The following is a 15137-nucleotide window of genomic DNA, read 5'->3' on the forward strand; positions in this document are numbered from 1 at the left end:
CTGCCTTCACCTTTACTCCTGGAGAACACAGAAGACTAAAGCTCTCACTGTCTCCAGAACCTTCTGGAAGGACATGGCTACCTCCAGCTCAGGGATCTGGCTGCAGTCAATATGCACTCTCCCTGGGAGTTCCTGCCTGGTCTTACACCCTGCCCATGCTGGGAGAGGCCAGGACAACTATGTGTGTAACAAAGTGGCAGAACTTCCTGCCATTACTTCGGGACCCAGCTTTTTGTCTTCTATCTCTGTGCAGTCGAGTCCCAGGACTATCGCTGCCCTCTTCTCTTTACTGCTCTACTGGTCCGGTCTGAGGCTTTTGGCTTCGGCCTCTCCTTGCCCTGCTCATTCTGTCTTTACAGTCATGGCTGCAAATAGGTGAGGCGGGATGTGTTGGTCGACTGAGTGCATGTGCAACGGCTGTGTTCATTCCTGGCATTACGCAGAGGGGGGTGGGGCTGCATACTTGTACTCCTAAACCTTGAGCAGTTTCAGGTCATCTTGGCTACACAGGAGCTAAAGGAGTCCTCTCAGGCCAGGGCAGTATGAGACACCCGCAGAACAAATCCCAGCTGTCCTCACATGCTCTGGGGTCAAGTCTGGCTGGCTGTGAGAAAGACTGTCACAGGGGTCCCGTCTGTGAGAAGGGCACGAGGAAGGACTGTAAAGCGAACAGCTCCCATGCAGGCTGACCTTCCCTTCAGGCCCTGCTGTCTGCAGACACAGCCCCTGGAGCCCTAGGGACACCCCCAGAGCCTCCTTTGGGGCAGAGATGGAATACGGAAGTCAACGGTGAGCAGCATGGAGATGCAGGACACAGGGCTGTTCTGGAATTTGACCTTTGAGGTGCATGGCAGCCATAAAGAGGAGAAAAGAGTGGGGGTGGGGGTCTGGCAGATGCCTCAAAAGTACATCACAGCACCCACCAGCCAACCACCATTCTCACACACCTTTTAAATAAATCACTGTGAACCGGGCAGGGGTGACAAACATCTTTAATCTCAGCACTTGGGAGGCAGAGGCAAGCTTATCTCTGTGAGTTCAAGGCCAGCCTTGGTCTACAGAGAAACCCTGTCACAAACAAACAAGTCACCCCTTTGAAGGGGTGAGTCACCTGGGGAATTGCATTGAAGTGCTGTGGGCTTGTAATGGCAGCCTGAAGCTCTGCTTGGGGAATGAGCTTCTTGCCTCCTCTGGGCTTCAGGACACTGGCTGGTGATTCCGAATGTTAAGAGTACTGGCGCCAGCATCTCACCATCAAAGCTGCAATGTCTGCCACTTAATGCTGTTGTGAAGTTGCAGCTGATATGAAAAAGAAGAGGTAGGGTCTGGAGTGTGGGAAGCAGAGATGGAAGGCAGTGCTGTCACCAGCTAAAGTGGGGGACGGCTCACTGTATATGAATAGTCATCAGATAAAGGGGGACGGCTCAGCACTGCATATGAATATTCATCAGATAAAGGGGGACAGCTCAGCACTACATATGAATATTCATCAGATAAAGGGGGACGGCTCATCATTGTGTATGAATATTCATCAGATGAAGGGGGATGGCTCACTGTGCATGAATATTCATCAGATAAAGGGGGATGGTTTAGCAGTGTATGAATATTTACCAGATAAAGGAGGACGGCTCAGCACTGTGTATGAGTATTCATCAGATAAAGGGAGATGGCTTAGCAGTGTATGAATATTTACCAGATAAAAGGGGGATGGCTTGGCACTGCATGTGAATATTCATTAGACAAAAGGAGGACGGCTCAGCACTGTGTATGAATATTCATCAGATAGGGCAGGAGAGATGGCTCAGAGGTTAAGAGCATTGACTGCTCTTCCAGAGGTCCTGAGTTCAATTCCCAGCAACCACATGGTGGCTCACAACCATCTGTAATGGGATCCAATGCCCTCTTCTGGTGTGTCTGAGAACAGCTACAGTGTACTCACATATATAAAATAAATACATCTTAAAACGGAAAAAGAACAAAAAGAGGAAAAAAATCACCAGATAAAAGGGGGATGGTTCATCAGGTAAAGGCTGCATGGTAGGAGGAGAGAGCTAACTCCTCAAAGTTGTCCCTTGAGTGCCACAGGACACCAAAGCATGTGCACACACACACACACACACACACACACACACACGGAAAAGAAAACCAGAAGAGATGATTCTGCAGCTAGAATACTATGAAAAACAGAAACAGAAAATGAATTGTGATGGTTTGTATATGCTTGGCCCAGGGAGTGGCACTACTAGTGGGTGTGTCATTGTGGGCATGGGCTTAAGACCCTCACCCTAGCAGCCTGCAGATGGAGATGCAGAACTCTCAGCTCTTCCTGCACCATGCCTGCCTGGATGCTGCCATGCTCCTGCCTTGACGATAGTGGACTGAACCTCTGAGCCAACAGCCCTAATCAAATGTCCTTGTAAGAGTTGCCTTGGTCGGAGGCTGGAGAGATGGCTCAGCGGTTAAGAGCTCCGACTGCTCTTCCAGAGGTCCTGAGTTCAATTCCCAGCAACTACATGGTGGCTCACAACCATCTGTAATGGGATCCGATGCCTTCTTCTGATGCGTCTGAAGACAGCTAGTGTGTACTCAAATAAATAAAAATAAAAAAAATTTAAATAAGAGTTGCCTTGGTCATGGTGTCTGCTCCCAGCAGTAAAACCCTAACTAAGACATGAATAAACACAAAAGTCAGACTTAGTCAAGTGACTGGATACAAAATATACATATATGGAAATTAACTGTAGCCACTTTGAAGTTGAAAATGAAGACTGGGGTTGGGGATTTGGCTCAGTGGTAGAGTGCTTGCCTAGCATCCGTAAGGCCCTGGGTTGGTCCCCAGCTCCGGAAAAAAAAAAAAAAAAAAAAAAAAAAAAAAAAAAGAAAATGAAGACTAGTGCTCACAGAGTGGGGCAGGCTTTAGTGGTCCCAGGTGATGTGCTCTGAGCACTGCTACTATGTGTGTGAGGGGAGCTCAGGCCATCTGTGAGACATGTTAGGAAAGAGTGAATTAATGTTTTTAATTGAGCTTTCAGTTTGCATCTGTGCCCAGGAGCAGGCCCTCCACATCCCAATCACACCCAGAGACAGCTTGACCCCCAGCAGTTCTGACACACCCAGTCTCACAGGGAATGTAGGACAAAGAGTGGACCAGAGGGTGGAGAAGGAAAGGTCATCCAGAGCCTGCCCCACCTGGGGATCCATCCCATATGCAGCCACCAAACCCAGACACTATTGCTGATGCCAAGAAGTGCTTGTTGACAGGAACGTGGTATGGGTGTCCTCCTAGAGGCTCTGCCAGAGCCTGACCAATACAGATGGGGATGCTCACAGCCAACCATTAGACAGAGCATGGGGACCCCAATGGAAGAGTTAGGGGGAGAACTGAAGGAGCTGAAGGGGTTTTCAACCCCATAGGAAGAACAACAATATCAAACAACCGGAGGCCCCAGAGTTCCCAGGGACTAAACCACCAAAGAGTACAACCACCAAGGAGGGACCTATGGCTTCAGACACATATGTAGCAGAGGATGGCCTTATCTGGCCATCAGTGGGAGGAAGGGCCCTTGGTCCTGTGGAGGTTTGATGCCCCAGTGTAGGGGGAATGCCAGGGTGGTGAGGCGGGAGTGGGTGGGTGGAGGAGCACCCTCATAGAGGCAGGGGGTGATGGGGTGGGATGGGGGTTTGCAGAGGGGAAACTGGGAAGGGGAGCAACATTCGAAATATAAATAAATAAAATAACCAATAAAAAATACTGCTCATAATAGCGACAAAAGCCAGGAAGTGGTGGTGCTCACCTTTAATCCCAGCACTTAGGAAACTGAGGCAGGTGGATTTCTATGAGTTCAAGGCAACCCTGGTCTACTACAGAGTTCTAGGACAGCCAGGGCTACACAGAGAAACCCTGTCTTAACACCCACCCCTCCCAAAAGTAACAGTAGTAGTATTATAAATATATTTCAGTAAAGATCTATCTGGCTATAGAGATGGCCCAGTGTAGGGACACCTGAAAATACAGGTGCATAGAAACAGAGGCAAGTACAACGCCCACACTCAAAAATAACAAAGATATAGACATCTGTAGATCCAGCTGTCTGTCTTGTCTTTGTCGTGTTTTTCGAGACAGGGTTTCTGAGCATAGCCCCAGCTGTCCTGGAACTCACTTGGTAGATCAGGGTTGCCTTGAACTCAGATATCTGTGTGCCTCAGCTTCCCAAGCGCTGAGATTAGAAGTGTGGGCAAAAATCTTAACTAAGCCAAAAGTGGAGAATTAAAGATGACATCTGATGTTAGTTAGCATCTGGCCTCCACATGCACATTCGCGTGCGCGCGCCCTCGTGCAACGCCCACACACCTGCACCTGCAGACACACGTGCACTCGCACACTATTGCGATTGTAATAGTGATTGCTTTACACAGGCGATTAGCTGAGGTCAGACGGCTATTCTGGGAGAGTCGCAGCGTGTAGGCGGAGGCGACACAGAATACTGGTATACTGGACAACTCGCATCTTTACAAGACCAGCTCGTGAGACATTTTATGAATGTAGTATTTTTTCCTGTTCGCATGTGCTGTAGCACTGAGGATTGAATCAAGGACCTCACACATGCTGGGCAAGCACCTTACCACTGAGCCACATGTGAGCCCTTACAGCTGGGCCTTTAGCAGCCTCTGAGTGCTTGTTTCCTGTGTGGAATCTGGCAGATTCATCAGCAGCCGTTTCTTTGACGCTGTTGGAACTACAGCCCCTTCTGCTTTTCTCTCCTTTAAAGCCCAGGCAGTTTGACACATCTGTGAAGTTAATGGTCACAGGAGGCTGTAATCCACACACTTTGCTGTTTTCCTTCTCGGGGTTTAGCGTGTTCTTCGTGTTCTGTTGCATTGGCTAGAATTGCAAGGCCTGCAATACGTAACAGGAGTGTGGATGCTGAACTGACTTCTGAGTTCAGAAGGAAGGTTTTAAAAGACTTTAGTCCTAGTTTTTTAAGCACTACAAAAAAATAACAGAGATGTCAGATTTTGGAAGTGGTTTTCATGTATCAACTGACAAGTTATAAAATGAATTCTATTGCTATGTTAACTACAATGACTTCAATCTTTTTTTTTGCGACAAGGTCCCCAGCACCCTCGGTTGGTCTGGAACTCAGAGATCTACCTGCTTCTGCCTCCCAAGTGCTGGGATTAAAGGTGTGCACCACCAACCAAGCCTGGCTCAGACTTCAGTTTTCTAGATTCTGTGGACGAGTGCTTCGTCATCATGAGTGTGCACTGCATGTGTGGTGCTGAAAGAGGTCAGAAGAGGGCACTGGAGTTACAAATCACAGATGCTGGGAACTGGACTCGGGTCTTCTGGAAGAGCAGCCAGTGCTCTTAACTGCTGAGGTCTCTCTTCAGAATCCGGTGCTGGCTGTGAGCTGTCCTTTGGGTGTGGTACTTTGGTCTTTCTCAGCACTTGAATTCGGAAGACACAGGATTGAACGACCCTCAGAAGCAGAGGCAGTGAGGGGAGGAGTCAAGGCCCGGGGCTTTAGTCCTCCCCTGCTCACTCCCATGACAGTGTGTGTGACAGTGTGTGCGCGGCCGTCAGAGGACAACTTGCAGGAGTCAGTCCTCTCCTAGCACACGGGCTCCCAGTGCTTACAGAGCTCAGCCCACCTTCCCTTCCCCACTTCCCTTCCCCTAGGTCACACATAGCAGGGACTGGCCCAACGCAGCCTGATAGAGAAAGCCTGGACACAGACGTGGCATCAGACGGGCTTTTGTCTGTTTATTTTTCTTTCATATAAAAATTGCGCGCTGTTCTGTCTGTAGGAAGATGCATTGTCCGACAGGTGAGTGGGGGGTTATATTACAGTGCCACACTGGGAGGCTTAAGGGTCAGTCAGACATGGTGTTTGCTTGCCCTAGCCTTGGTCAGACCATATCCACAGGTAAGGGCTGGCCTCTGCTGGGAACCGAATTGTCCATGCTGCTTAGTATGTCTATAAAGACCCATCTTCACAGCTCTCCCAGCCCCCCACCCCTAAAAAACAGACATGTGGAAGCCAGGCTGCGGGAACGCTGGGCTCAGCCGCAGCCAGAGGCAGGTGACTGGGGAAGCCTGCTGGCTAATAAGTTAAACCCACACATCGCACCTCAACATCCCCACACAGAAACTCCAGATGTGCCCTGGCCCTTGACTTAGTCTGCCTAAGGCTCCCAGGATTGTAGGAGGGCCTGGCTTTTCTGGTCTGGAAGGAAGGAGAGCCTTCCTTTCTAGCCAGCTCATGTTTGGGAACCAGTAGACACAGACCACAGAGCCGCTCTGTTGGCTGCAGCACCAGTAGGCTGGGCCTATGTTGGCCTGTGCTACAGAGGGAGGCTGCAGGGGCCTCTAAAGCGCTGGGAGGAAAGACCCCGTGTGCACAGTGCTTCCACTCGCACACAGCAGCACCTAGAGCTGCTGAAGGACAGCAAGTAGGAGCAAAGACTGAAATGAAAGGACCTGTAAAAGAGGAACACACCAAAGACCCACGCGACTGTTCACAAGCCTGACTCCACAAACGCTCCATAAACAATCCAGTACCGGCTGCTGCCAGAGGGAGCTGGCCAAGGGGCTGTTTACAGATGTCCCCTTTCTATTTACAGCACAAATAAACAGAAGAGGGGCCTATAGTTCTTATTTGATAAAAGCTGCTTTAAAAACAAAAACAAAACAAAAAACCAACCCAGGAGGGGTTCAGAGTGACAGCTGTTTCAAATTAGTACCCGGCCAGCAGCTGCTGCTGTCTTTTCTTCTGCTCTGACGACTGGGCTGGGAAGCACAGAAATCCCGGGATCCACTTGGCCAAGCCCCATGACCAGAAGAAGAGGGTGCCTGTCCATGCAAACCTGAACTGGAGGGATGGTGCAGGGCCAGCAGCACCTCTGCATTCTGACCTGCACCCTGCCGATCAGCCTACAGTGAGGCCGTGGGACCATGGCCAGGGAGATCCCAGTCCTGAGCCCTGAACAGATTGTCAACCTCAGCAGCAGGGGTGGCTCTGCCACCTGCCTGGAATCAGGAGCCTCTGGAGGCCTCACATCCTAGGCTTCTTTAGCCTTGGGAACAGGAGACATTCCCAGGGAGCAAAAAGGGCCCAGGACCCTGCTGGCTGCCAGGGGTGGGGCACAGGAGGAGGGAAGCCCACAGGCCTGGAAGGAACAGGAGATGGCATTTAAGGCACACAGCAAGCACGGAGAGGCTGCTTGCCTCTCCCTAGGTCACTAAAGATCCTCACTTTCTGAGCCACTTGGAAGCACAGCCTTGGCCCCAGCTCAGCATGAACTCTCCCTTCTGCCTCCTGTTCCTGACCCCCAGAGAACCGCTGATGTGGGCTGGGCTGGGGCTGGACAGTGGTGGGGCAACAGGGTGGAAGGTGCAACTGGTGCTGCTGTCAGTCCAGCAGGTGAGCCTTGGTGGACCATGCCTGGCAGGACAGGGCTGGGGCCAGTACTGTGACAAGTGTCAGCTCTGGCTGCTGCCTATCCCATGATACTTTCACGCCAGGTCGACATCCTCATCCTCCATGTCTAAAAGGCAGGAAACAGACAGTGAGGGTTGCCTGCTGTGGCCCTTTCCTCCTCCTTCCACCTCCCAGCCCTATCTCCTCTGCTCCAGGTACCCTGGAGGGCGGTCTACCCAAGGGCCCTGGGGCCTCTACTTATCTGCCACTTAAGAAGGCCAAGGCAGCCTTGGGAGGGAGGAAGGAAGCCGGCCACTCCCCCGGTCTGCTGCTCAGGTTTCTTCTGCTCCCTGTTGGAGGGGACAGTAGGGAACAGGACGGAGCATCGACAGAAAACAGAAAACAAAACCAGACCAGGGGCCACCAGTACACAAGCCAGTCCTGAGGCCTGCCAGCCAGCTCACTGTGAACCCTGGGGCTTTAGCCATAGGGAAGGAGGCAGGAAACCGGCCGGCAGACTCGGTGCTGCCACACAGCCAAGCCATGGACAGGCTCTGAGGCTGGGACGGTCCAGGTCCTCTCCTGGCTGCTTGAGCATCCTCACAGCCAGCCTGCTCCTAGGTCTTCTCTTCGCGGTCTGTTTTCCGCCTTGTTATGTTCCTAGGCTTGATCTTCAGAGAGAGTTCCCATAGGGCTTCCTCGGCCAGGTGGTCGCTGAAGTCATTGAAGAAGTTTATGATGTCGTCGTTTCTCCGGATTTCATAGTGCCTGGTGGGAGAGGGGTAGTCAGCAAGTCCAGGGCTAGCTGAATAGCTTGGCCGGAACCTCACAGGGTGGGTCCTCACAGTCATCTGCCTGGTAGGGTCATTGCTACCTAACAGGGGACAACAGCACTCAGTACCAGAAGGCAGACTGAGCTCTGGCTTCCAGCCAGCACTGTTCCTGCAGCTCCTCATGGAAGCCTGGCTTCCCAGTGGTTCCCTGAGCGGATCCATCCGGGACATGACACATGTAGACCATGCTGAGTAGGGTGACGTTGCCTACCCCTTCTGCCAGGGAGGCTGGATTGACAGCCTCCTTCTTGTGACCTGGGGAGTACCTGCTTCCTGACTTGTAACTGGAGGACAAGCTGGCTGCCACCACAGGGCCAGGCCAGCAGTCCTTTGAGTCCTTTATGTGAATCTCCCCATATTGTCCTGGAAAAACCCTAGGGAGCAGGGACTAAATTCCATCCCACAGATGCGGGCTCTGGCCTCTCTTGGCCGTGCCGTCCCTGCAGCAGAGCCGGCTGGTACCGGCCAGCACTTACACCTGCTGGAAACAGCGCATGCTGTCCAGGATGTTGAACTGCTGCCACCGCTTGGAGAAGTTGACCTTCCCGTCTATGTAGTCTGGGTTTCCCAGGTGGACGAACGTCAGGTCTTGCAGGATCAGACCTCTGAGGGGGACAAAGGCAGAAGGCAGTTGCTGTATTAGGGAGAGTCAGGAGGTAGCTATGTGCTGGCCCACGACAGGCAGCTGCTGGCCCCAGAGCGGGCCAGGGCACATGCGGTCTTCCAGTCCACAGCCAACTCTACCCTGTGGATCCCTTAAGGATCAGCTCAGGATTGACAAACATGGAGTACTTGTAAATCCTCTATGCAGGGCTGTGAGGCTGGCCTGGCTGCAGAGTCAGACAGGGCTGTGGTTGCTAAGGTCGACTGTTAACTGAGCAGTCAGATCTCGAAAGGCAAGCTGGCGGCTGGAGTTGGCTCAGCAGCTAAGTGTGCTCACTGCCTTTGCAGAAGACTTGGGTTTGGTTCCCAACACCCACATGGCCACTCATAACTACTGCTAACTCCAGTTCCAGGGAATCCCATTCTTTCCCATACACAGTACATACATATACAGTCAGGCACACATATACATGCGGGGACACACACACACACACACACACACACACACACACACACACACAAAATATATATTAAAGATGAAAACATCAAAACCCAGTAAAACTGACAGAGGGGACCAAGATGTCTGTACTGTCAGGCGTGGTGACTGGGTCGCTGTGGGAGAGAGACAACTCACAGGTATGGGATACATGGAGGTTCCACCTCTGAGAGGGCAGCCCGGTAGGCTCGGAAGGAGGATGAGCTGTCAATCAACGTGCAGTACTCAGCCAGGCCCTGCAGGAGATGGATGGGTTAGTGATAGGTGCTGATGCCACAACATGCCAGACTCAGGCCCTGTGGACTGCTGTTAATGGTGTCGGCTAACCTCTGGCAGAGGGCCTCAGGCCTGTGTGACACGCTCTGTGGGTGGCAAGAGCACGTGCCCTTCTCAGGAGCTCACTTGTCCGTCATCTTGCCCACACAGCAGGCCCAATGCAGTGCTGAGCCCAGAGCCCACTTTGGATGAATGGGTTAAAGAGTAGACTCTACAGGTGAACCTGAGGCCCAGGGACAGAGACAGGTGACAACCCCACAACCAACCATGAAAGTCCCTGGACCTGCTGACTGGAGAGAGCAGGCACCAGGGTCTGACGCTGGGTAGGCAGCAGTCCCGGTCACACGAGAGATGAGTGGCCAGATGGGGACCCCTGCCTTGTCTTGCTCAGGCCCTGCCCAGCCTGCCCAGGCTACTTCCCACTGCCCACCTCTGAGGTCTGTCGCTGCCACTCCAGTCTGCGGATGGGGGCTGAGTCCAGCGCGGAGAGGATGGCCAGGTAGGAGTTGAAATTGTTGAGCTTGCGCAGGTGCTATGAGGAGAGGCGATGGTGAGGGGAAGGGTAGGGCAGTGTGGGGCTGAGGCTCCAGCCCCCCGAGGCAGCAGGAGAGCTCTGGGCGTTGAGCCTGTTTGCTACCTTCATGATCTTGATGAACTTCAGGAGCAGCCTCTCCCGGTCCTGGGCCTTCTCCTGCAGCATGATGACGGACCGCACCCTGCAGGAAAAGGCAGGCAGGCAGCAGCTGAGAGACCACGCTCCACAGGCTCAGTGGCCCTGGTAGACGAGACACGTGTGACCCCTGTGCCAGTATCACGAGTTCTTACCCACCAGGGGCCCACAGCCCAAGCCCGAGCCTGGTCCCTGATCTCGGGGTCTGGAACAGGCTTCCTTCTGCAGAGGACTTAGGGACTGAAACAACTTTTCAGCAGGGAACCGCATCATGGGCCTTGCTGCTGACTCAGAAACCAGCTGACACAGGAGTAGGAAACCACTCTGACAGTTGATGGGGATGGAAACTCAGAACCTTAGTAGTAACTGAGGCTGAAACCCAAGGCAAGCCTCATGTCTTCTGTTGACCTTGGCCTCAGTCCTCTCCTATCCCATCAAGAGCACCTGTGTCAGGGACATGTCAGAGACCATGGCTCCAAAAGGTAAGTAGCTCCTAACTACCCTAGAAGCCAGGACACTCAGGTTGGAGTGGTGGCTACTGCTGAGGGCCGGTGCTTCCCATGCCAACAACACAGAGAAACAACAAGGCCTTTCCCTAGGGCCATGGCAGCCATGTGGGGCAGGGCCAATGTAGTAGGAGGTGGAGGCACCTGGTCTAATCTTGAAATGGCAAAGTGACTAGCTGATAGACACACTGCTGCCTTCATTTTGCCTTAAGAATCCAGACACAAGCTAGGTGGTAGTGCACAGGGCAGAGGCAAGTGGATCTCTGAGTTTAAGAACAGCTAGGGCTATGTAGAGAGACAAACTCGTCCCCCCAAATTAAAGCCACAACAATCTACTCCTTTGCTAAGCAGTTGGTCTCTATCAACCAATCAGGTGAGTTAATGCCTTAAAGTAACTGTGGAGACAGGCAATGAGCAACAATGGTGAAAGGGTACCTTCTCCTTGCAGTCAGTCAGTCAGTCAGTCAGTCAGTCAGTCAGTCAGTCAGTCAGTCAGTCAGGGCAGACATTACTAATCAATCCCGACAGAGTCTATGGTGCTACCTCAATCAGCTCTGCCTTCTCTCGGCTTCCCACAGTTCAAGGCTAGTGCTTAGACTCTGGAAAGATCCAAGACTGACCATTCAACCTCTCTGCCAAGGAAGCCTAGATTGTGCCACCCATGCCACCTGAGCATGTGCTGTAGCTCCTCACCAGTAGGACATGTTGTTGAAGTGCTCTGTGAACTGGGTCAGATTGGGGCTCTTCTCTTCATTCTGCTCTTTGGCCCAAAGCAAAACTTCGGGAATCTGTGTGGAAACAGAATAGTCAGCACTGTAGTCTCTGGTGCTCCTGCGTCTGGGTGTGGGGCTCTCCATAGGGACAGCCATCAATAGCTTCCAGGCAGAGAGCTAGCTGCCTTCCTTGCAGGGCCACTCAGTCATACCTCTATCTTATAGAAAAGCTCGGCATCCAGCAGTGTCAGCTGTTCAGCTATCTCGTGGCTGTGGAAATCATGCAAGGTTCCTGGCCTGGAACACAGCATGAGAAGCAAGGTTGAGGCAGGGCTACACTCAGGGTGTCTGGCCTCCTTCATCCCCTGACTCTGCTCCTCACCTTCCACCTTCCACACCCCCACCAGCTAGGCAAAGAGCAGGAGAGACTTCCCAGGCCTATAGGAAGCCAGGATGGTACAGGAGGAAGCATCAGTGCTGGGAAAGTCCAGGGCTGACCGAAGCCCAGTGCAGTCATCTCCTGCCTTCCCAGCTCCATTTGCTTTTTTTTTTTTTTGGCAACGTGGGATTCCTTGCTCTACATGGACTGTGGGGAGAGGCCCAGTCACAGGTACTCAGGGTCTGTCCCTGAGGCACCTGTGATTAACAGGGCTGTGGGGCAAGGTGGATGCTGGGCTTGGCTCCGACCTACAATGTGGAGCTGGCTGAGATACTGGTTCCTCACCTGGCTGCAACACCCCTGGCTGCCAAAGGCTGGTCGGAATGGGCACACCTGAGCAGCTTCTTCTGGTCCACCTTGTCCAGAATGTTCTTTCGGAGTACTCTGGCCAAGCTGAGCTCTCCACTGCACACTAGGCGGAAGACTAACTCCATCAGCAGCTTCAGGATCTCCTCTGTCAGCTCCACCAGGCTAAGGGTCAAGGGCACTCAGTGAAAGGCAGGCCAGGGCCCAGCTGAGGATGCCACTCAGAGCCTCCACAGCGCTGGGATAGCGTTTCTGCAGCAGGCCTCTGCCAACTCACTCAACACACTTGCTGCTCTCTGCCTTGGGGAAGTTCCTGGTCTAACACACAGTGATGCGATGCCAGACAGGCATCTGTGGAAGACTGTCATCTCCACTGAGCTCCTCCATTCCTTACCTGAACATTATATAGCCACCATATAAGGGCGAGATGACACTGGAGGGCAAGCATTCAGAGGTGGCACACCCAGAACAGGCTTGACTAAGTATGGAAATAGCAGGAGTGGTGGAGAGCAGCCTCTTCCACACATCCAGCCCCCACTTGGCCCCACTGTGCTGCTATGAGTGTGTCTTGCTGTGAACTAGTCATAAGATAGCATAGGGAGAAGAGTCCCCGATGGGGCAGGGACTCATCCTGCAAGGAACTCCAGACCTAACATCCACCCCTACCTTGGTCTGTAGGGTCTGTTCCTCTCAGAGCTGGGAGGAAGCAATGGAACCAGTGGGCAGAAGTCTGTATTAGGGCACATACCTCCTCCCCCCTCAACAGTGAGTGGAATGCAATGGTTGTCCAATCCAGGTGAGGAAGCCGGCATCCCTCTGGCTTGCTGGCGGCCTGCACACAGGCTTGAACATCTGCAACCACTCCTGCGAACCTGGGGCAAGGCACTCACCAGAGCTCGTCCACCACCCGCACCAGCACGAAGAATGTGTTCTTGCTCACTCGCTTCTTGAATGTGTCAGCAAAGGGAGAGAACTTCTCGTACGTGAAGTGTGGGTTAAGGTCCACAGGCAGGATCCGCATGCAATGCTAATTTTACCCCACCCCCACACATGTGCTGGGAACCCTGTGAGTGAAGGCTTAGCTTATAGAAGCAAAGGGCTGTCCTGTGTGCAGCGGGATTGTGCAAAAGCCACAGTCTAGCCTGGGCTACTGGCTTCAGAGGCTGTTCCTGAATGCTGCCTTCTGGTTTGCAGGACTGACTCTGGCACCATCCATGTTGTCTGTGTGTTGGACCTGAGTGCCATCATACTGAGGGTCATGGTGTTGGAAGGGAGCAGGACCCTGTGGGCCCAGAGAGTGAACAGGCCCAAAAGGCCTCCCTCTCCATTCTATGGGCTTCCATCTGAAGAGCTTTTTTCCAACTACATGGCCACAATGGTATGGATATTCTTGGGAACTTGTGCCTTGGAAAGTCAGGCTGGTTCATCCTTCTGGGGCCAGTAGACCCCCAGGTGTTCCCCTAGGCCCATGGCAGCCCTCAGCTGACTGCTGAAGCTGGGGTCTACTCTGGAGATGACTGCTTCCTGCTGCTGTCCTGTCCCCACCCACTTGCCACATCCTTGCTCATCCCCCAATGATGCCTGATCTGAGTTTTGGCGTTCAAGGGGAGCCACATCGAATGGACAGTCTGCCTGGGCCCCAGGAAAGCACTGCCCCAGGATTTGAGAGGAAATGCCTCCATGGACTTGCTAGCCGAGGCTAATGGGGAAGGGCTGAGAAACTGACCTGGCCGTAGAGGTTGGAGGTGGGAACATGCAGGTCAGTTGCACATTCTCCATTTTAAGGGTGCCATTATACAATAGAATAAAAATGGCCCCCACGTAAATGTGGACCCCACATGTAAATGCATGTCAGGTTTGACATGTTCCTGGCAGATGTAACTGACATTTCAGTGAGGCCAGGCTCTAGCTGGTGCTCAGAGTCCACAAAAAGGGACAGGCCACGGTTAGTCAGGGTCAGACTGAGCAGAGAAGGTGTACAGGAGCCCCACGGGAATGTGGAGAGCTGCCCAGTGACAGCAGCTGTCCAGCAGATGGCAGTCACAGGCCATGTGGCTGGGAGGTGGCCTCGTAGCTGGATTCCAGGTAGGCCAAGGACAGAGAAAGAGGAACAGGCAACAAAAGTGGGTTCTTTCAAGACCACAGATAGGGTCTTGTCCACTAACAGGGGTAGCAATCCCCAAGGGTAAATTCTGGGGTGGGCAAAGTGTAACTGTGGTGGAGGACCTGTGGTCCTGTGGTGGAGGACCAGGGCTAGATGACCACGGCAGGCAGGAGGGGCCAGGGCTGCTGTGGTGGAGGACCAGGGCTAGATGACCACGGCAGGCAGGAGGGGCCAAGTCTGCCATGAAGGCACTTAGTTTTTTCTTCTCTTTCTCTCCCTCCCTCCTACCCTCCTCATCCTTTATCTTCCTCCTACTCCTTTTGGTTTAGTAAGACAGGGCTTTTCTGTGTAGCCCTGACTGTCCTGGAACTCACTCTGAAGACCAGGCTGGCTTTGAACTAAGGGATCAGCCCGCCTCTGCCTCCTGAGCACTGGATCAACCGTGTGCACAATACCTGGCTGAGTTTTCTTCTCTTAAGACTGTTCCACTCTTAAGTCCACAGGTCCCCACCAGCTAGATACTCAGGGCTCAGTGTGAGACCCTGTAGGAAGCCCCCAGGAGGGCCACCCACCTCCTTCCTTCTCTCAGCCTTCTCAGTCTTTCCTTTCCAAAGTTACCCAGTGGTCCCACCCATCCTCAACAGTGCGGCAGACCCCATTCCAGGCTCTCTATGCCATTCCACATTTTCCTCAGCCATTCTGTGAGTCAGTGCTGGGATATGGCTGGTTGGGGTGGGAACTGGGGCCCCACAGTCTTGAGGGAGCAGTGC

At 52.9% G+C, this 15137-nt stretch overlaps 1 protein-coding gene across 2 annotated transcripts in view; it reads right to left on the reverse strand.

Moving 5' to 3' along the window:
- Window positions 1–5739: 5739 nt before the first annotated feature.
- Rapgef1 (Rap guanine nucleotide exchange factor 1) overlaps window positions 5740–15137 on the reverse strand; it is a 91044-nt gene continuing 81646 nt past the window's right edge. For both annotated transcript variants that reach the window (XM_032902934.1, XM_032902935.1), the window contains 9 exons: window positions 13154–13246; window positions 12243–12428; window positions 11731–11815; window positions 11499–11593; window positions 10267–10345; window positions 10060–10161; window positions 9492–9589; window positions 8731–8859; window positions 5740–8189 (listed from right to left, as the gene is read on the reverse strand). In XM_032902934.1, coding sequence (XP_032758825.1) covers window positions 8039–8189; window positions 8731–8859; window positions 9492–9589; window positions 10060–10161; window positions 10267–10345; window positions 11499–11593; window positions 11731–11815; window positions 12243–12428; window positions 13154–13246 — 1018 coding nt within the window. In that variant the 3' untranslated portion in view covers window positions 5740–8038. The remainder of the gene's footprint in view (window positions 8190–8730; window positions 8860–9491; window positions 9590–10059; window positions 10162–10266; window positions 10346–11498; window positions 11594–11730; window positions 11816–12242; window positions 12429–13153; window positions 13247–15137) is intronic.

Source organism: Rattus rattus, chromosome 5 (genome assembly GCF_011064425.1).
Source record: "Rattus rattus isolate New Zealand chromosome 5, Rrattus_CSIRO_v1, whole genome shotgun sequence".
In the NCBI taxonomy this organism is placed as follows: domain Eukaryota; kingdom Metazoa; phylum Chordata; class Mammalia; order Rodentia; family Muridae; genus Rattus; species Rattus rattus.